General features: G+C 40.6%; 1 protein-coding gene across 2 annotated transcripts in view; it reads left to right on the forward strand.

Moving 5' to 3' along the window:
* Positions 1–22,707, forward strand: part of NKAIN4 (sodium/potassium transporting ATPase interacting 4) — a 116,556-nt gene that overhangs the window by 77,210 nt on the left and 16,639 nt on the right. For both annotated transcript variants that reach the window (XM_027850953.1, XM_027850956.1), the window contains exon 4: positions 5,661–5,858. In XM_027850953.1, coding sequence (XP_027706754.1) covers positions 5,661–5,858 — 198 coding nt within the window. The remainder of the gene's footprint in view (positions 1–5,660; positions 5,859–22,707) is intronic.

Consider the following 22,707-nt stretch of genomic DNA (forward strand, 5'->3'; position numbering starts at 1 on the left):
CTGCCTAAGAAAGATCTAGGGGTTTTAGTGAACTACAAAGTTGTTGTGAGTCAACAATATGATATGGCAGCTGAGAAGGCTAAGGGTTGCATTAAGAGAGGCCTACCTTCATGAAATAAGGAGGTGAGAGTCCCCCTATACTCTGCTCTGGTCAGACCCCAACTGGAGTACTCTATTTAGTTTTGGGCAACTACATTTTAGAAAGGACTGATAATCTAAAACTTTTCCAAGGCAGAGCAATCATCATGGTGAAAAGCCTTGAGTTTCTGACATGCGAAGATTGGTTAAAAGAACTCAGGATGTTTAGCCCCAGGAAGAGAACAATTAAGAGCAACATGGTAGCTATTGTCTCAAGGGATTAGCCTTAGGGATTAGTTTTTTTTGGCCCAGAAGGTGGAACTAAAAATGATGCGGGCAAGTTACAATAACCATTTAGTAATAATAACAATAAATAGCATTCATGTAGTGCTTTAAGGTTTGCAAAATATTGTACATATGTTATCTCACTGGATTCTTGCAACAGCCCTTTGGGGATGTTGTTGTTCCTCCTTCATTCCTAAGAGAACCAATGACATTATGAGGGTGATGTCTTGACTTGCAAGTGGATCAGAATTAAGTGAATCAGAACTGTACATCCCTCTCCTCCAGATAAGAGGAAATTACATTTTACAGAAGAGGAAATTAAGGTAAAGAGAGATTAAGTGATTTGGTCAAGGTCACACAGCCAGTAAGTGTCTGAGGCAGGATTTAAACTCAGAGTTTCCTGACTCCAAGTGCAAGTGTTCTTACCCATTTTGTGACCTGGCTGCCTCAGGAGGTGGTGAGTTCCCACCACCCCTCAAGCCATAACAAGTCTTCAAGCACAGGTAAGATGGTCACCTGTTGGCTATGTTCTTGTGAGATTCTTTTTTTGGGATATGAATTGGACTCTATGACCACTGAGATATCTTCCAAATCTGAAATTCTATGTTTCTGTGATTCAGTGAATAGTGTTTTTTCCTTACACTTTTATTGAATCAGATGAATTATTTAGAAAAGATTTTCTTTCAGTCGTAGCGGAGATATCAGGACCTAGGATTCTATCTTTGATGAAATACCCCTGGAAGAACATTTCAATGCCCAAACCTCTTTCCAAAGTATTTCTTACTTTTCTGCTTGCTCTACGTGCCCCTTGGCTCTTGTGGGCACTCAGTGTCCTCTAAAACTTTTCTGGTATTGGTATGAGCAAATACCTCTTCCTTTGCTTTAATCTTTAGCCATAGTATGGGCGCAAAAACTTTACTTGGAATTAAAGAAGAAAGTGGGGAGAAAACAAAGTTAATTACAGAAGCATTGAGTTGTTGAGTAAGCTGTATTAGAAGGATTTGGAATCAGGAGACACTTCCATTTAAATCCTAACTCTGGCCTCTTATTAGTTGTGTGAGTAAGTCAATTAACTTTGCTCAACTCACCTGTTAAATGAGGATAATGATGTTTTAACTACTGAGATCAGAAAACTATCATGATGAACATATTTTGGAAAGAACTAGACTTTAAAGACCTTCAGAAATGGCATCATTGTTGTTACTGTTAACATTCCCAAAGATATAATCATCTCAAGTATGACTCTGCCTCATCCTCTGGCCTCAACTTTTTGGTCAAGATCTAGCCTTTATGTCCTCACTAGCCGTGGTTGAGGAAACGGTTGAAGTGCTCTTCCCTTCTATGGAACTCAATATCTTAACTATTTCTCCTGACCTGGTATTTGAAGCTATCCAAGTCCATGACACATGGCCCCTCCATAGCTCTACCTTGTCAATTACCAAATCTTGTAGATTCTTTCTTGACAACATATTTTGCATCTGACCCCTTCTCTTCAGATAGCCACCACCTTGTTTTAGATCCTTATCACCTCTCTGTTTTGTTGCAGATAGCATCCTTGACTAGGCTTCTTGCTTTCAGCCCCTCCCTCTTCCAATCCACATACCTGCTGAATTTATATTCCTGAATTATGTCGGACCATGTTATCTCTTGCTCAAGAGGTTTCAGTAGTCTCTTATTATGTCCTGAATAAAATGCAAACTTCTCTGTTTATCATGTCAAGACCATCACAATCTGATTCCAACCTATCTTCCCATACTTGATTACATAGCACTTTCATTACAGTCAAACTGGGCTATTCACTTCCCCAAATATGCTGTTCCTTGTATGTGATATTCCAACCCTGACTTGGGCAAACTTTCTTCTCTGCCTGGAATGTTCTTTCTTTTCATCTTTGCCTTTTGGAATCTCTTGTTCCCTTCAAGGCTTACTCCAAGTATAGCTCTTACAGGAGGCCTTTCTTGGTAGCTCTGCAGTAGCCCCCATACTAAGTTAATATTTAAATTAATTAATTTGAATTGAATTTTAGATTTAATTAAATCATTAGAATTAAATTAAAGAAATGATACCCTCTATATGTTTTATATTTACTTACCTGTGTATATATTGTTTTCCCACCCTGAAGTAAAATATAACTTTTTTGAAGATAACAACTGTTTTCTTTTTGTCTTCATAACTCTAGCACCTAGTAGTAATTAACTACTTCTTGTCAAATGGAGTCGAATTGCATGGCATTAACTGTAAGTCTTCCCTATGCTGTAATTCTCTCTTCCAACCATCAGGACTAACTCAAGTTTTTCATTTCAAAGTTTGAAATATTTGGTGAAAATAATCTTTCAAGGTCCAACCAAAGTCTTATGTCCTCCATAAAGCCTTTTCTGACCATTCTTTCTTCCTCTGAAGTCCTATGGCCCTTGTTTTCTATGACATTCATTGGCTGCATTTTCCCTAGTGTCATCACTAGTATTGTTACTTTGTGTAAGACAGTCCCAGAAAACTGTCACCTCCTTGAGGGCAGAAATTATTTCTTAGGTATCTCTTTTCCTCTCACAGCTCTTTGAACAGGGCTGGTCAGGTAGGAAGAGCAAGTAAATATCTGTTGATTATTTGTTATTTGTATATTTTAATGTATGTTTTTGTAGAGGGTTATTACCTTTAGAATAAAGAAATAAATACTTGTTGAATGATTAGATCAATAGATTGAAGTTTCACTTTGGGATAGGCAATAAACCATATAGCAGCGAATGTCAAGGTATCTCGGTCTCCCTTTTGTTCCTCCAATTATGGGATCACAGATTTAGAGTTGAAGGGACCTTAGATGCTGTCTAGACCTTATTCTTCAGATGAGGAACTTGAAGCTCCAAAAGTTTAAGTGATTTAACCAAGATCACACAGCTAGTAAGTGTCAGGGATAGGATTTGAACTCATGCCCGATGACTTCAAGTCCATTGTCTTTTCCTCTGTGCCACACAATCTTACCTTTCCTCTCTCTAAGCACCCCCAGGGCAAGGCACATACAGTGAGTTAATTCCATTTTTAGCAAATATTTTATTACTCACCTACTATGTATAAGATATGATACAAAGGACTGAGGACAAAAAGGTGTAGGTGCCTTGATAGCTATTTAAGATTAGGAGGGGTGCCAAGATAAGAACACAAATAAATAGGGCATAAGGAAGAATAAAATTCCTACAAAGGAGATGTCCAGGCAACATGCTCTGAGAAATTTGATAGATCATTTTGGAGGGGAGGGGAATATCAAAGAAGGTTTCATGGAAGCAAGAAGAAGTTACCTATTCATGGAAAAAAAGCAACTGAGTTGGGCCTTGAAGTAGGGACCTTAGTAAAATGTGGTAAGTCCATTCCAAGGACGGGTGATAGCATGTGAAAAAACAAGGAGATGAGAAAGAGCAAGACAAGACTAGAGAAGGAGAAGAGGAGAAAATTCCATTTGGACTCTTAACATGGAGGTTTTGAAGAGGAGTAGCAAACTTGCAGAAGATGTTGAATGCCACAACCAGGTGTTTATACTTTATTTGTGACACAATGGGGAGGCATTGAAAGTTTCTGACTAGGAGTGTTATTCATGTTTCAGGAAGATTACTCAGGCAGACGTGGAAAATGGATGGGATGAGGAGAGATTGGAAGCAGAAAGAACAATATTAGAAGAATTGAAGGATTGCAGAAGTAGATTTGGAGGGGACCTTAGAAATATCTAGTCTGACCTCCCTCACTTTACAGATGAAGTGACTGGTCCAAAGTTATGCAGGGAGTAAGTGACCCAAACCTACACCCTCTGCTTCAAATCCAGTCTTTCTATTGCACTGCTGTTCTAGGCAAGAAAGAGGAAGGTCTGGAGTGGGAGTAGAGAAGAGGGACTAGATGCAGGAAATACTGGGATGGCAGAAACAAAAGGGGGGAGGGCTGAAGAAAGTTAAAGGGGGGGTTAGCTAGGTGGCATGCTCCTGGAGTCAGGAAGACTCAGCTTCTTGAGTTCAAATCTGGCCTCAGATACTTACTAGCTGTATGATCCTGGCCAAGTCACCTAATCCTGTTTGCCTTAATTTCCTCATCTGTAAAATAGGTAGAGAAAGAAATAGCAAACCACTCCACTATCTTTGCCAAGAAAATCCCAAATGGGGTCATGAAGAGTCAGACATGACTGAACAACAACAATCCCAATAGAAACAAAAGGACACCAAGAATTAGTGAAGGGGAGGAGTCAAAGATGTCATTAAGCCCATGTAGCTGGAAAGATGATTTTATTAACAGGAATTAGTAAACTACGGGAAGGAACAGGTTTAGTAGGAAGATTATCAGTTCACTTTATCCTTTTCTCTGAGTAAAGGGAATGTACTTAGACTGCTAAGAAGGATTTCCATTAGTTACCTGAGGAAAATCCTCCTAATCCTATGTGTGTATACACACACACACATACATATATGTGTCTTATATTTACTAATAACCATGCTATTAATAAATGCATTGATATATTAATATATTACACACACACACACAAAACCACTAGGTTGAGACTGTTGAGCTGAGAGAAGAGGATGATGAAGAAAAGTGCCTCCAATGGTCACAAAGGAAGGCTTACATCTCTTATGGAGCCTTCACTAAGCAGATATTGATTACTGTGGAGGTCAGTATGTCAAAGTCATTTGACTCTAAAGGTTAATAGTCACAAAGTTAATGTGAGGCTGAGAGATAATAAATCTGAATAAGCAGAAAAGTCTTAGGAGGGAGAAAAAGATTTTCCAAGCATCAAAACCAGAGTGAGCCAGAACAATAGACAGATTGGGGCCAAGCCCACAGAAAGTTTTGAATGCCAGACTAAAGTATTTGGATTTTACTGGGTAGTTAACAGAAACTACTGAAAGTTTTGAGGGGAAGGAGAGATGGAAGAGAGATGTGATCAAAGTCATACTTTAGAAAGCCTTATCTGTGAACATTATGAGGAATTGGAAGGGGAAGACTAGTTTAAGTGTTGATTTGCTTTTTATTATGACACTTTGAATCTGAGAATTGTTGAGGACATGCTAGTAGGCCTTGTTTTTTAATGTGTGTGACCTACACCCTGAGTATGTGAGTAGAATGGGTCCCAAGTGAACCCCTGAGAATGTCTAAGCTTATGCACAGGGTGGGGAGAACAGCCAATTTGGTATTTGATGCAGCCCTTAATATACTGTCAGTGTTTAATACTTATATGGTCCCCAATAGACAAGAGTAAGCTAGCTTCTGTTTATATCACAATTTTTCCTTTCTCTCCCTTCTCCCCACCCCCCCTTGTTTTTTAGGACAGTGAACTTCTGACCTTTAATATTTCCCAGCACCAATCATGGTGGAGTGAGAATGGGCCAGGCTGTGTCCGAAGGGAAGCCCCAGCGGCTGGGATTGCAGGCTTGGACAGCCAGTCCTATGTCTCTGTGATCGGCTGCACTCTGGAGTATCGGTACATCGAAGTCATACACAGCTCCTTCCAGATCCTAGTGGCGGTGAGTAGAATGGAAACATTTGAGGCCAAAACAGGTTTTCTGAAACGAAGCAGATACCTGTTGCTGAGGGTAACTTTATGGAGTTGTAGAATCTTGCAAATGAAGTTATCCTTAGAGGTCACCTTGTCTAATCTGTAAGCCCTTCCCAATCCCCTTAATGCTAATGCCTTCCCTTTTTGATTATCCCCAGTTTTTCCTTTAAATGTCTTGTTTGTACGTGGTTGTTTTCCTGCTGTCTCTCTCGTTAGGCTGTGAACTCCCTGAAAGCGAGGACTGTCTTTTGCTTTTCTTTGTATTCCCAGTGCATAGCACAGTGCCTGGCACATTATAGGTGCTAAGTAAATGTTTATTGACTAACTAAATAAGAATCTCTTCTACAACATTCCCAATAGTGATCATTCAGCCTCAGCTTAGGGACTTTCAGTCTGGGGTAGGAGAAACTTTACATTTTCAGGTCCTACATTTTCAGGCTGTATGTTCTGCTTCTGGACAGCCTTTGTTTTTAGGAAGATTTTCCTTATATCCATCTGAAGTCTATCTCCCCCATAATTTTACCCAATTCTTCCCCCAGGGTTAGAACAAGTAGAGTTCCTTCTTCATATGCTAGTCCTTCAAATACTTGCTGCCAGCCATCAGGTCCTACCTATTTCTCTTCTTCTACAGGTTAAAACTTCTTAATTCATTCAGGCCTGCAGTTGCCTTCTAAATGATGGAGGTGGTCCCGCAGGAACCTGAATCCGTGACTTGAGAGTAAAGAAATTTTCATGGTTAAACCTCTTGCAGGAGCAGTGGGTAATATGCCTATTGGCTTAGGTATTAACTTGCCTTATTGGCCTTTTTGTGGACTGGTGGGAATGCTTGGAGCATGACTAGTGTGGCTAACTCTGAGGAGGTAAGAGTATCTTACCTTGGATTTATTTCAAATTGGATTTTTATGATCTTTTCAGACCACCAAAGTTTTATAAATATAAAGTAAAAGCTTGAACTTTACTTTCCTTTTGAAATTTTAATCCTTTTTCTTCCTAATTCCTCACCACCATGAAAAAGTCTCATGGTATTTAGCACTCTCCAGGTCATGATACAAAACAGGATACAAATGTGCTCTCTGCCCTCAAGGAGTTTAAAGTCTATGGTACATGTCACAAATACTATGCTGGGAGGGTTAGATGGCTTTAGAATTCATGGTTTAGAATTCATTTATTCTCTTTGTTGTTTAAAGTTAAGTGGAAGGGTTTAATTAACTTGAAGCTGGTGTCTTAGGGAAAAGTGGTTAGTAGAGGACTGGATTCTCACCAACCCTGCCTAGCCCTAAGAGTCATGGTGGAGATAACTATTTCTCAGAGGTGATCAGTGAATATGAAGGGTGGCCTGGACTTCCATTGGGAGTGCTCTGTACTTCTCTAGAGTATAAGGAATTTAACAAAACAACCCTTTCATCTCTACTACCCCTTTCTCCTTCCCACCCCTTACAAATTCATTGTGTGACCTTGGACAAGTAATTTTCTTCCTCTTTAACTTTTAAAATACATTTTTATTGATATCTTTTGTTTTTACATCACTTTAATTTCCCTGTGTATCCATCTTCCTCCGAGAGAGCCATACCATATAATAAAAAATATTTTTTCAAAGAGAAAAGATAATGAGTGAAATCCAAGGTCCCTTCTAACTAGCATTCTAGGATTTTCTCCTGATGCTTTTTTCTCATTATGGAATATATGGCCTTATTGTTTTCTCAACATTCCCATCAATCTCTTCCTGACACTCCCCCCCCCATTTAATAGTACCCTACCTAGCCACTTAGGAGCAGCTATGGTGTCTGATGCCTGTTGGTTTGTGCAGAAAAGAGAGAGTTCAGAGAGACACCAGCCAGTATGTGTTCTGGGGCCTTAGGCTCATGGAGACGAAGGGAGATTGGGTCAGGCCATCCCAGCCCAGCCCAGCCAAGCCCAGGGTGTTATTTCCACCATGTCTTTAGGCTGGCAGGCTGCCCGGAGTTCCTGGGAGCAAAGAGTCTAAATATAGCAGTGAACAGCTTTATTTATGGAAAGCAGGTGCTGCATTAATAGCACTGAGCCCCTCTCTGCTGGGGCACCTGTCTCTGCCTAAGCTTGGCCTCCATCAAAGAAATCCTAGTTACATTTCCAAGAAAGATGAAATGGCAATGTTGATTAAACCAATAAGAAATTTTGGCCTCTTTTTCCTCATCTATAAAACGGGAGGGCTTGGGAGGTAGAACATTCTAACTTTCAAATTTTAGCCAACAAGTAATAAGTTAGGGAAGGCAGAGATACCAGGATGAAAGTACTTTTTAGAAATAAACAGAGAATTGTATAGGGAAACCTGATGTATTTCTAAATAAATAATGACAAAAGGACAATTGAAATTGTTCTATAAGGATCTTAAATGTCATTTAGACTTCTGGTTTGTCCTGGCAAGGGATAATCAAGGAAGGTAACGTGTAGGGCAGATTTTTGAAATCTAAATGGGGAAACTGAGATCCAAGGTGAAGAGATACACTCAGGAGTACTCTGTAAAATGGTAACTCTAGGAAGAGCCATCTGCCTCTCAGCCTAGAACCCTCTCCCACCATGGCCAGCAAGCATTGGTTCTTCAGTATTTGGGGGTGGGTGGGAGGGAGAGCTCAGTTACGTGTAGGCCCTTCCTCAGGATGTTGCTTTTGAGGACACTATAGAGGAGAGCAGGTTTCCTGGTTGTGGGCTAACCCATAGTGTGACTCCAGGTTAAATGGAAGGGAAGGTAATGGAGATAAGGAAAGGAATTAGGAGACAGTTGCCACCACTGTAGGGGTTTGGATGCTTCTCCATGAACTCCCTCAGCCACTGTCTTCCCAAGCATGGAAAGACAATTAGGCCGTTTCCATTCCTGGTGATGCAAAAGACACTGACGCTGCAGCCTGCTCATTACATTAATAGGGTTGCTGTCTTCGCTGTTAGTTTCTCATTTTTCTTTTCTTTGTGTTGGGGTCTGGGAGTGATAAGGCCTCCCAAATGTTCCCTGTTAATTAATTCTTTGTCATCTGCATGTAAAATCACCTGCGATAAAAAGCTGCCATTGTCTCCAGCCTGCCCTTCCCCTGGGGGCAGTCAGGCTGCCTTACACCCACCGAGCAGTCTCTGCTTTCTTTCTCTCCTTTTTCATGACTGCACCCTAGAAGGGGAGGGGGTTGGGAAGGGAATCTTGCTTCAGCTGCCGGTATGTCCCACTATATTCATTCATTCTTTCACTCATTCAGTACATCTCATTGAGTGCCACTAGGTACCCAGTGCTCAGTGCTGACGCTAGCTTTTGTGAATGGGGGGACTAAATTGTGACCCCAAGCAGCAGGCAGAGGAATTTAACCCTGAGTGTAACGGGGTGAGGTACCAGGGTTTTTTTTACTTAAATGGTATTGAATGCCAGGATAGGAAGCTAGAAGTCAAGCATCTTGAGGGCAGGTATTATTTTACTCTTTGTATTTGTTTCCCCACCATGCTGGGCCCATAGTAGGCATTTGAATAGATGCTTGTTGATTGATATCAGAGCTGAGTTACTTATGCATCATGTAATCCAAAGGGGGTTGTTTTACAGATAGGGAAACCAGGGCTCACAGAGAGGAAGTGATTTGCCTGATATTGCACCATGAAATCAGTCACAGAGCTTGGGCTAGAATCCAGATCTCCTGATTCCCAGTCCAGGGCTCCTTTCCACAGCAAGATGCAAAGAGTGCTTGGCTCCAATTCCCTAAAAACCTCAGTTCTAATTTTGCTAACATTTACTATCCATGTGACAATGGGGAAGTCATTTAACTTCTCTGAAACTTCGAATCTACGTCTTTGAGCAGCTCTGGCACAGTGGATAGAGTACCGGACCTGGAATCAGGAAGATTCATCTTCCTGGGTTCAAATCTTGTCTCAGGCATTTACTATCTGGGTGACCCTGGCCACGTCACTTGACCCTGTTTGCCTCAGTTTCCTCATCTGTAAAATGGGCTGGAGAAGAAAATGGCAAACCACTCCAGTATCTTTGCCAAGAAGACCCCAAAGGGTGTGACGAAGAGTTGGATGTGATTGAAAAACAACTGAACAATCTGCATCTTTAGAATCAGGATCTAGGATTATAAATTTAGAGCTATGAGGCCATTTAATCCAGACTGCTCATTTTACAGGTAAGGGAATGAGCGCAGAAAGGTTAAGTGATAAGCACAAAGTCAAACAAGTAGTAAGTAACAGAACTCGGCCTGAACCCAGGTCTTTTGACTCTAAATCCAGCACTTTTTTCATTATACAGTGCTGGCTCATAATCATGTCATTGGTGCCTATCTCACAGGGCAGTTGTGAAGCTCAGATGAGAGATGTAGGGGCAGCTAAGTGGTGTGGTGGAGAGAACACTGGCCCTGTGGTCAGGAGGACCTGAGTTCAAATTTAGCCTCAGACACTTACTAGGTGTGTGACCCTGGGCAAATCACTTAATCCCAGTTGCCTCCAAAATAAAATAAAATAAAATAAAACAAAGAAAGATGTAAGTACTTTGTAAATCATAATGTGGTATATAAACCTCAGCTCTTATTATATTAGTCTAGAATTCTGTGATGCCTTGCTCTCAGTCAACAGGCCAAGAAAAAGAGTCACATTCATTTCTTGGAATGGTGGTATATACTGAGGTAGCACAGGTTTACCTGAGAACCAAGATCTGGTGTTGCTATCTGACTGTAGACCGTGTCAGAAATATTGGATCCCTAAGAACATGTGCTATGATTTTACATGCCAGTTGTATACTGTAAGAAAAGACTGACTTTTACCAAGGCCTCTTCCATCATTTCAGTATTCCTCCCTGTGTCTGCTGTGCCAGACTAGATTGAACTAATCTTGATAAACTTCGGGCTGGGCACCCTATAGTGTGTGTGGCCAACCTTGATCTCATCAGTCTCCTCCCTTGTTCAGTGGTAGTATATATTTTGTCTTCAAATGAGTGTGCAGTTAATATGCCAGATCTTATGCAAATCTTAATCTGTTTTGGAATCAACAACCCAAATCACTTTTGGTTGTGTGCCAGCAGAAGTATTTCCTAGAGAGGAAAGTCTTTAACGACCCTTAACCTCTGCCCTGGGGCTTCAGGTTCAAGGTGCTAGAAAACAACTGTCTCAATAAAATCATTGGCAGGTCCTCAGCCCATTCTTACTGAGTCCAGGGTAAACAGGAAAGAAGCCGTTATCCCTATCCATGTACCTAGATACACTATAGGTGTTTCAAACTCAGTATGTTCAAAAAAGAACTCATTTTCCTACCCACAACTCCCCAAATCACCCCTGCTCCTGACTTCCCTATTTCTTTCGAGGGCACCACTATTCTTCCAGTTACCCCTGTTGACACCCTAAGAGACATCCTTGATTCTTACTCTTGCTTTGCCCTCTTCATATCCAATTAGTTCCCAAGTTTTATTACTCCTACCATCTCAAAATCTCCTGTTTATATCTCCTCTCTGCTCACAACTACCCTAATTCAAGGCACAATGACCTCTTTCTTGCTTGGATTTTTGTAAAAGCCTCCTAATGGGTCTTCTACCTCTAAGCCTTTCCCCTTTTTCATCCATCCCCTACAAAGCTGCCAAATTGATGGTCCTAAAATACGAGCCTGACTGTGCCCTGCTTACGAAGCTTCAAGCTCCAATTGCTTTTAGGATAAAATACAGATTCCTTTGTCTTTTAAAGCCTTTCACAATCTGATTACAACCTATCTTTCCAGGCTGATTACACATGACTACCCCTCACATTCTCTGTTTTACATTATAGTCAAACTGGCCTACTTCCTGTTCCCTGTACGTGACATTCCATCTCCTGATCCTGTTCTATTGCATAGGCTGGCTTGTGCCCCAAATGTTCATTTTTTCTCACCTCTTCTTGGAACTCCTGGTTCCCTTCAATTCTCTGCTCAAATGCCACTACCTGCCAAAGGTCTATCCTGGTTTCCCTTGGGGTTAATGCTCCTCCCACTTCCCACCTCATTACTTTGGACTTCTGTTTGGATAGGACCTCATCTATTTGTGTGGTGTGAGACTGGCCCACATCTCTGTTTTTCCTGTGAGTTCAGGGAGATAACTTCATCAGAGTGGGGCAGCGGTTCTCAAATATTTGAATCACACAAGACACTTTTCCACTCTTAAAAATTATTGAGGATCCCAAAGAGCTTTTGTATATGTGGGTTATGTCTGTCAATATTTACCACATTAGAAATTTAAACTGATAAATTATCTAATTACTTATTAATTCACTTAAAATAACAATAAGCCCATCACATGTTAACAAAAATAACATCTTTTTTTATGAAAAATCACTTTTTTTTCCCAAAACAAAAAAAAAGTAGTGAGCAGAGTGGCATAGTTTTACATATTTTTGCAAATCTTTTGAATGTCTGGCTTTGTAGAAGACTGCTAGATTTTCATACCTGCTTCTGCATTTAATCTGCTGCAACATGTTGTTTTGGTGGACATACATGAAAATCTGGCTTCAAACAGATAGGTAGTTGGAAAATGGAGGAATATTTTAATAGGCGGAGAACATTATTATTATTATGAAAATAGTTTTGACCTCTTGGATGCCCTGACAGGGGCCTTTGGACCACACTTTTGAGAACCACTGATGGAAGGAGTTACTGGGAAGACTTCCTCTATTGGGATAGATAGAGAACTTCTCTGAATTTAGAGTCTTAGGATGAGTTATCTGGGGCACTGAGAAGTTAAGTGATTTACTAGGGTCACACAGCCAGTATGTGTCAGAGGTGAGACTTAAATTCAGGTGTTTCTGACTTCAAGGCCATCACTCAACACTACACTATGCTGTCTCTTCCACTTCATATTTGTATTGTATTTATTTTGTGATATCTTTTCTATGTGCATGTTGTTTCTCCACAGACGAGAAGTTCCTTGAGAGGGCAGTGGATAGAGTACTGGAGACAGGAAGACCTGAGTTCAAATCCAGCCTCAGACACTTACTAGCTGTGTGGCTCTAGGCCAGTTACTTGACTTCTTCGGGCCTCAGTTTCCTCATCTGTAAAATGGGGATGATAATAATAGCACCTACCTTTTCAGGGTTGTTGTAAGGACAAAATGAGATAATCAGTAAAGTACTTTGCAAAGACCTTAAAGCACTGTATAAACATAATCTATTATTATCATTGTTGTTGATAAGGTTAGGTGCTTTTTGGTTTTTGTCTTTGTAGCTTCAGTGCCCAGCACAGTGACTGGCACATAGTAGGTGCTTAATGTATGCTTGTTGGACTGAATTTCATTGAAATAGACCAAAACTTTGGATCAGATAATTGTGTAGTACAGTTGGACCAGTTATTTTCTTGACAAGCATTTGCTTCCTTGACTGTGTTCTGCTTATAAAGTGTTCTTTTTAAAGATACTTACCTTTCCATCATCTGTGGGCAGCAAACTTTGCGATCCTGAGTCGGTTTAACTGTGCATTTTAGCATTCCATTTTGACATCATGAGAAGCAGTGCAGTTGATTGGCAATTGTTCCCTAAGGAGACCCCATGAGGGTGGGGACAGTTCAGAAAAAGAATGTGCCAAGTTCTCACAACCTCTGACATAGTGTTGCCAGAGAGATTAGAGACAGGCTCAGAAGGTGTTGTCAAGAATTCGTCTGTTGCTGACCTTGAGACACACTTGTTACCATGGCTCAGCCATTTGGTGTACCTTGTGCCTAAGACTCCATTCAGGCCGTTGATTAAAGAACCTGAGGCATAAAAGTCTCCCAGGAATAAAGACACACAGAGGAAGCTGCCCAGGGAATCAGATTCTTGAGAGCTGGACTGCTCTGCCATGAAGACAATTCACCCACCTCTGTTTTTTCTTCTGTCAAAACACTAAACTCTAAAGCCATAACATGAGGGCCAGCTTAGGAATCCTAGCCCAGAAGCCTGGGCTTTCTGTGAAGTATATGCTTCCAGCAGTCAGGTCTGGAGAAGGAGAGAGTTCCTGCTAGGGCTGTTGGCAGCAACCACTCTCTTTGTGCTCCCACAGCTCAACTTCTTTGCCTCTGATTGTGGTAACAAAATACTAGAAGGCACAGGGAAGCCAACTCAGACTTACCCAGTTTAGCCACATGCAGATAAAGGAAAGGTGATTGTCTCTGTATAAAGAGAAGCACCATGAACAAAATGAACTCTCCAGTATGTTCCTTTAATGAAGTTTTCATAGTTTCCCATTTACAGAGGGAATTGGGTTGTAATCCTTTCCCTATCAGCTTTCCTTCCTGTCCCTGTCATTTGTAGGGTGACTGGATCAATAATACAAAAGGAATTTCCCCGCAAACACATACACCTCCAATGCCTGTCTGAAATCCTGACAGACCAGACCCAGGGTGTGACGGGTGTGACAGTGACAAGCAAACCAGTCTGCATGGAAATAAGGTAGATTGGGAAGAATGCAAAATTTACAGGAATTCTCTGATCCAAAGTGAGATAGGATCTAAGAAAAAATCTATTCTTAATGAGGGGTGCTAATAAGATGACCTGGACAAACATTTCCAAGGCAGTTGTTGTTTGTCCTTAGTTCTAGAAGAGGACCATGACATCAGGAAGGTGATGCCATGACATGCAAGTGAATTAGATTTAGGTGAGGGAGGGCTGTGCAAAGTCACCAGCCTCACTTTCTCCTCCAGAGTCATCTGGGTCCAATGGCCAGATATACATCAAGACAATGGGAGATAGGCCCACTACGAGGCAGTACTCCCATCTTAAAGCACCTCAAAGACAGATACCATCATCAGCATCACCTTACTTTGGGCCTATAGCAGTTTTCTAAGAGTTCCCAGCAGCTATATATTATTTATCCTTACCTTGCAGGGGTTGGTAGGAGACATTTTTTGGATGTAGAGAGTGAGACATGCAGGGACTGTGACCTGCCCAAAGACACAAAGTAAGTCTGGTATTTTTCTTGGTTCCACAGCTGCAAGACTTCAGCACTATCTTATATTCATAAGTTCATAATTTTGGAGCTAGAAAAGACCCTAAACGTATATCTAGTTTAGTTTCTACATTTTACAGATGAGAAAACAGAATATTTTCCCCTTTCCTTATCATAATTTAGATTTTCTAAGAGATAAAGATTGATATTATCTTGCATTTAGCTAGGTCTACCTGCAAACCATCCTCTCCTTTCCTCTCCTTAGGGTTCCTTGAAGACATACAGTCATTTTTCCTCAATCTCTTGTGGAGAAATATAGGCATGTGGTGTCTTTTCCCAGAAATGCTATAGGGACTGGACTCTCTTCAGTGAGGAGAGCTCTGAGCTGGACTGTCAGCTGTCTTCACTCAGAAAGGTAGCTCAAAAAGTTCCTAAGAAGGCACGTCAATGTTTTGGCAGCAGATAGTATGTTGATTGGCACAGTAGATAGAGTGCTTGGCTTGGAGTCAGGAAGACTCGTCTCCTTGAGTTCAAATCTAGCCTCAGACACTTACTAGTTGTGTGACCTTGGGCAAGTCACTTAACCCTGTTTGCCTCAGTTCTTCTGTAAAATGAGCTGAAGGAAATGCAAAGCACTCCAGTACCTCTGCCAAGAAAACCACAAATGATATCATGAAGAGTAAGACACAACTAAAATGACTGAACAACAACAGCAACAAAAATATGTTGCCCAGTAGAAGAAACACAAATGGTGTTAACATGTACTGTCCTTTCTTGGATGGTGAATTGTACTATCATTGGGATCTGTCTAGACAGCTCAGTGTCCCCTTTGTCTAGACTCTTTCTTCCAAGTCAGACCAAGGCTTCACACATTCAAGAAAGATGGAAACACATCTCTGCTCTTGAGAGTAGGCCTTGTACATCAGTCTCTTTATTAGGTGTGATTTACACAGTGGAAGAGAGTGAGGATGAGTTTTGTTTAGCAGCTTAAAGCTTGTTCAAGTAGTAATACAAAGGCAACTTTAAATCACCTTTGGCTTTGTTCTCTTGCTTTAATGTCTTGGCTTCATGGCCAGCCATCCAGAGAAACTCACTGAAAGAAAATGCAGGGTGAATGCCATGTAGACGAATGGCTTTATAAATCCCAGCCTTACCCTGGGCTTACGTGGTTTATTTGCATTCAAATCTATTTTTTATGACCATCTGGGTTAATATTAGACTTGCACTTTCTAACGAGGAGCTTCTCTGAAAGCCTGAGAAATGTTGAGATCACTTCTTGTTGTCTTTCTGTCCTAATAACAGCCTGTCACTCAATGATAAAGAATGGAGCTTTCAATGGTCATCTCACTCAGGATTTAGGATTCACTTGCCCAAGGCAGTAATGGGAAAGAATTTAGTGGAAGAATGTTCCAGAGGCACATAGGACTTCCCCTTCTTCAGCTACCCAGTCCTGTTAGCTATGGTGCTGTGGCCAGTCTGGAGTCTACAATTCTTGTATAGGTTGAGCGTTTCATTTACCTGAATGTCAAACTTGTTTCCCTTCAGAATTGGAAGACTTTTGGTTTCAGTCCTGAGCTCTTATGTTTCTTGGTGGGATGGCCAAAGGGGAGGAAGACCTTTTACCACTAGAAGCATCTTTTCTCCTTTGCCTTCCTCTCCACCCTCTCAGCCCCAACCGGGGGCCACCCAGAACCAATCCCAACTGCTTTATTGTTCACTGGAGAAATGGAAATAACCAACTCTGTTCCTTCTATTGAGATGGAGGACAACCAAACCTTCCCATCTGCCTGACCACTGTCTACCAAAGTCCCCCAAGCCTTACCATCTGCCTTCATTCTATACCCTGTTGATGCCTAGTACTGTCATCTGACCTACTGATATAATCTAAGAACCATGGGCCTTGTCAATCAGTGCCACCGATACACCTTTAAGACTTGTAACTACCTTGCAGCTGAATTTTCTTTTATATGTAGTCTCTCTCAATTAAAGTGTGAGTTCCTTGAGAACAGAGAATGCTTCTATCTATATCCCTAGTACTTGGCATAATGCTCGCCATAGTGTAAGGACTTGATTTTTTTCATTCATTCTTTCAATAGTAACTTACATTTACAGATCACTCTTAAGATTCACAAAGCACTGTCCTTACAACAACCTACATCTTAAGTTGTATGATTATTACCATTCCCATTTTGCAAATGCAAAAACTGAGGCTCTTAGATATTGAGAAACATACCCATTATCATGGTTCCGGGAAATGTCAGAGACAGAATTTGAACCCAGGTTATCTGACTCCAAATCTATCACTCCATTTCCTATGCAATGCTTCAAGTGACAATCTCTCCATGCCTCTGTTTCCTCAACTAAAGCATGAAAATAATACTTGCACTGCATCCCTCACAGGGTGTCTGTGAGAAAAGTTATTTTGTTAACATCAAAGCACTATAATAATATAAGCTATTATTACTTCTCCAGTTTACCACAGATGGCATTCTCTCTCAGTCTCCTCCTCTAAAGCCCTTTTGTTGCTTCTGGCCCATTGAATTGTTCACTAAATCCATTTGTTTCCTGACATACTTTCTGAAATGCTTAATTGGATCATTACCCCATCCCAAGTGAGCCAGGATGGAGCATGTGGACCCAGCTGGGGGAAGATTCTGTGAAATGTGGAACACGAGAACCATCTTGGCAGAATCCCTGCACAGAAAGCCCCATGAAGCATGAGAGCAGCTTCTTACATCTTCTCTCTCATGCACAGTTGATGTTTTCCCCCCAAGGAATCTTCCAGGAAAGAGGCAAAAGTGCTAGACTTGGAGTCAGGAGACCCAGGCTCAAATCCAAGCTCCATCAGACACTTTAATAGCTTTGTGACTTTGGGAAGTTTTCTTTAACCTCTCTGATCCTTGCTTTCCTTATCTGTAACATGGGTGTAATATTACCTGGTTTTTGTGATGTAGTGAGGAAAACACTTTGTAACTTTAGAGCACCACACGAATGTGAGAGATGATGACATCATCATTGTGACTTCAGAGCTTGGGTCAAGCTAGAAGTCCTGTTGAACTTGCTGGGAAGAAAACTTGGGTGGGGCAGATAATTTACCCTTGGTAAACTGGGACATGCCTAAATGAAGGTTACAAACAAACTGACTGTAGAATTTGAAAGTGTTTTTCATGTAAAAGTCAAACCATGATCATTCCAAGCTAATACTAAGGTTTGTGGATGTGGTCACAGCCCAGGAGTAGCAGAGCCTTATGGGAAGGTTTGATGGTACCTTTTATTCCAAGAGCCTATTACTTTAAATACTATTTTAAATACTGAGGCTATAGACTCAAGAGAAGGGGAACCTCAATCAAAGTTCTGATCTCCCTGAGCTAAAACTACTAGATTAGCGCTTAGCGCACATAGTAGGCACTTGAATAAATGCTTGTTGATTGAATAATTGATAGGTAGATTGTAAGTTACTTAAAGGAAAAAAAGTCTTATTTTTTCTTTTTGTAAATAAATTTTATTGATATCTTTTTTATGGTCTAATTTTTACCTGTCTCTATCCCTCTCCCTCTCTCTGAGAACCATCCTATAATATTTTCTTTTTCTTTGTAGCTCCTTCATTACATAAATTGCCGTACACATAGTAGGTACTTAATAAATGCTTGTTGAATTGAATGAATGTTGAACTAAAAAGGAGACAAGTTTCTGACTGTTGGAGTACTGTTTTGAGCTGCTGTCATACTGACACATCTCTGAATATTCCTGGCTTTTCAGCTAAGACCCTAGTTTGGTACCTTGGGATGCTATTAGCCAACCATCCACACTTTGTAAACTTGTAAAGTGCTATATGAATGTGAGTTACTTGTATTGCTGTTGTTTGTTGAGTGCTGACTGGATGCCTGTGCTTGGAACTGTTGGACAGGCAAGAGATGACACTCGTCCTGTCCTTCAGGGGCTCCTTCTTGTTGGAGAAACAAGACATAAGCGCATGAATCCAAGAGACAATATAATCTAGTGGTATGTTATAGACTACGTACCCGTACTAGGAATTCAAAGACTAATTGGAATTTAGAGAAATGGAAGATTAGTGAAAATCATAGCCATTTAAGAAGAATTAGCATGTGCTTTAGGGTTAGGTAGGCAGCACAGTGAATAGAGTGCTGGGCCTAGAGTTAGGAAGACTCCTCTTTCTGAGTCCAAGTCTGGTCTCAGACATTTACTAGCTGTGTGACCTTAGGTAATTCACTTAACCCTGTCTACCTCAGTTTCCTCATCTATAAAATGAGCTGGAGAAGGAAATGGCAAACTATGCCAGTGTCTTTGCCAAAAAACAAAACAAAACAAACCCTAAGTGGAGTCAAAAAGAGTCAGACATGACTGAAACATAACAATAAGAAGCATTATTATCTATATTTTATAGATAGTGAAGCTGTTAAGTGACTTGCCCAGGGCCCACAAGTCAAAACTTGACCTCAAACCCACATTTTCTGATTCTAAAACTAATTCTCTTTCCATTAAGTCATGCTCTTGGCAATGGTGAAATATTGTGGATTCTTGAGCTGGGGAGTAATAGTAACAGCAAAGACCCATAGCTGCTACTGAATTCCTAGACCCTTTTCTGTGGTTTCTTACTATCTATGTTTCTTTGACCTTCTCCCTCATTCATTCTCTGATTTATTGGTGCTAGAGCCATCCTCCTGAGGCCCACAGCCTCACCCGGATTCAGCTGACTGTGCCATCTTTGGAAACATTAAGTGAACGTCAGCCCTAAGAGACCCTGAATGCTTTCTCTTTGGAGAGAATGAGCTCTTTAGAAATGGAATTGCTCCATATATCTAAGAGGGAGAGAAGGAGTAGGGGTCCATGCTTAGCATGAATAATTAATATGCCTAAACCTGGATAAGAGTACAAGCTAGTATGATATAATCGGAGATCTCCTGCTTATCCCTTAAATAACTATTGGTTTTCCTATATCCCTTTGTATTTCTGCCTTCAATTGTCCCAGGTTTAGACTTAATGCATATCAGCCAGCCTTTAAGCATCTCTTATTCTGGCATCAGAGGAATATTCTGAAACTGTTCTGATAAAGCTACAGAATGATTCAAAATCTTCTACATCTTTTCCTTAAGGCATGGTTTTCAGTTATTCAATAATTTATCATACTAGTAATGAGAGGAATAATAATACTTTGTATTTGAATCATACTTTTAAAAAAATCAAGTGCTTTCCATTCTTGATCTTATAGGCATACTGGGTGACAAGTACTTGATGTTATAATCAAGCCTATTTTGCAGATGGGGAAACTGATGCCCAGAATGGTTAACTTGCAACATAGTTTAATTGGAAGAGTGCTGTTTTTAGAATCAGGAGACCCAGGTCAAAATCCAGCCTTAAATGCTAATCAGCTGTGTGACTCTGGACAGCAAATTTTACATCTCAGAGCTTTGTTTTCTATATCCATAAAATAGAGGGGCAGCTCCTTGATCCACACTTTCTATATCAGACAGAGTCGTTACGAGGAAAGTGCTTTCTTTAAAAGTGACTTGCCTTTCAGACATAAAGTGGTTAAGACAGAATGCAGGTCTTTGGCCTGCCAACACAGGCCTTTCCACTTGTTTCTATCTTTCATCTTTCTTCACTGAAAGAAATTGACTGAATAAATTACATTTCAGGGAGAAAAGGATTTTTGTAAAGTGAGGTTACAGAGGAATCTGCACACTTCTTGTTCTAAGCAGGTTCATTTCTTTGTTCCTTTTCACCAAAAGCCAGCAAAGTAGATACTCTTGTCTGGCTGGTATGGCTCTGTTTGGATTCTAGTAACCAAGACCTAGTCTGCCCGTTTCAGATTCTGATCCTCTTACCAGACTGGTCTATACTGTGAAGTCCCCAGGCCTGAGGGTGGAAGACAAGGATCTCCAGAGCTTCTAGAGGTCAGTAATAGGCTGGATCATCCTATTTCATAAAGCGTCCACAAGAGGTCCCCCTAATGAAGAGCTCTTCAGTGCCAAATTAAAAACATTATTTTGGGAGCAACTAGGTGGTTCAGTGGATAGAGTACTGGCCCTGGAGTCAGGAGAACCTAAGTTAAATCCAGTCTCAGATATTTCCTAGCTGTGTGACTCTGGGCAAGTCACTTAACCCCAATTGCCTCACACACACAAAATAAATAAATAAATAAATAAAAAGGAAAAAAATATTTTTTTTTGAATTCTGATTCTGGAATTCTCAGTTTCACTTTTTACACTTTAACAAAATGCCCTTAAAAACATTGAAAATTGTTCTTTTTAAAGTTGGTTGCCAGCCTCTGCTTTCTCCCAGTCTTGCCTACTTCAGCACCATGCCTAGAAGCTCCCATGTCAAGGCCAAAGGCAGGAATCAGGAAAGTTTAGGAAGTCCTGACACTCTCAGTGCCATTCCTAGTGGTGTTAGACCAGAAATAGCAGCAGCTTTAGACCACAGCTTCATGTTGAAATAATAAGAAAAAAAGTGGCAAAGTTTGGGTTGGACACACTTGGATTTTAGTTCTTTTTCTAGGTGCCCTGCCCTTCCTTCTTTGCCTCTTGAAATCCCCTCCAGTCTCCATGGTCTAGTTCTGATACCATATCTTCCATGAAATATTCCTACATTTCCAACTACAACCTTCCTTCTCCCTCTCTCTTCACTGCAATTCTCTCCCTCCTGGGAAATCCTATAACACTTTGAGTAATAGTAAGTAGTATAGTAGAGCTAGAAAGGGGCTTTTGAAGACATGGAGTTCAACACTTTCAATTTAAAGAGGAAGAATCTGAGGCCCAGAGAAGAAAATTGTGACTTGCCCAAGGTCACATAGCTCGTTAATGGAAGATATGAGACTATAACCAATACCTCTTCAATCTTAATCCTATGCACTTTTCATTATACCCAAGGCTTTCTAATGAATTTATTGTATTTTCTTTTATACTATGGTTATAATATAACTTTTCTTTCTTTCTTTCTTTTTCTTTCTTTCTCTTTCTTTCTTTCTTTCTTTCTTTCTTTCTTTCTTTCTTTCTTTCTTCCTTTCTTCCTTTCTTCCTTTCTTCCTTTCTTTCTCCTTCTTCCTTTCTGCAATTGGGGTTGTGACTTGCCCAGAGTCACCGCTGGTAAGTGTTGCCACCTAGCTACCCCTATACTATGCTTACTTTCATATTTTATCACCCTGCTAGCTTAAAAGCTCCTTGAAGGCAAGAACCTTTTGATCCCTGTATACCCCCAGTGACTAATATATGTAGGCATGTAGTATTTGTTGAATGAGTAAATGCCCTCCTTTAGGCGGCGCTGGGTTCCTGTATAGGGGAAGATGATTTTCGATTTAAACAATCATTGCATTTAGAGCTGAAGGGAACCTTAGATATCATCTGTTCTTACCCTTTCATTTTATGGGTAAGGAAACCAAAGCCCAAAGTTAAATGTCTTGCCCAAGATCACACAATAACAAGTAGCAGAACCAGAATTCCAGCCTGACTCCAAATCCTGTGTCTTTTCCATTGTGCCAAGCTGGGAATGGCGAGCAGTATGCAAAGTACTCATTTGCTCTCCACTATATTTCATTCATAATGCACACAAGTCAAGATTCAATGTGTGTCCTAGGAGTTCACTTTCTCCCAGAGGTGATGGCTTTAATTATAGCTGAGCTCTACCCACAAGAAAATGCTGCTTGCATTCTTATATGTTCTCGTCTCCTTCCCTTCTTTGTTCATCTGAGAGAAGACTTGGCTGAGCTCAAAGGATAATGTAACCTTTCTTGAAAAAAATGAAAGCACGTCACTGAATAAACAGTGATTTACTGTTGATGAAAGGCCTTATCATGTTGTGAGTTATGAAGTTGGAGGTCAGTACATTTTAAACCCTGGGCAGAGGAACATAGGAACATCAGCTAAAAGGTAAGCTCTGTGTGTGTGTGTGTGTGTGTGTGTGTGTGTGTGTGTGTGTGTGTGT

Source organism: Vombatus ursinus, unplaced genomic scaffold, assembly GCF_900497805.2.
Source record: "Vombatus ursinus unplaced genomic scaffold, bare-nosed wombat genome assembly UNPS02000580.1, whole genome shotgun sequence".
NCBI classification, from domain to species: domain Eukaryota; kingdom Metazoa; phylum Chordata; class Mammalia; order Diprotodontia; family Vombatidae; genus Vombatus; species Vombatus ursinus.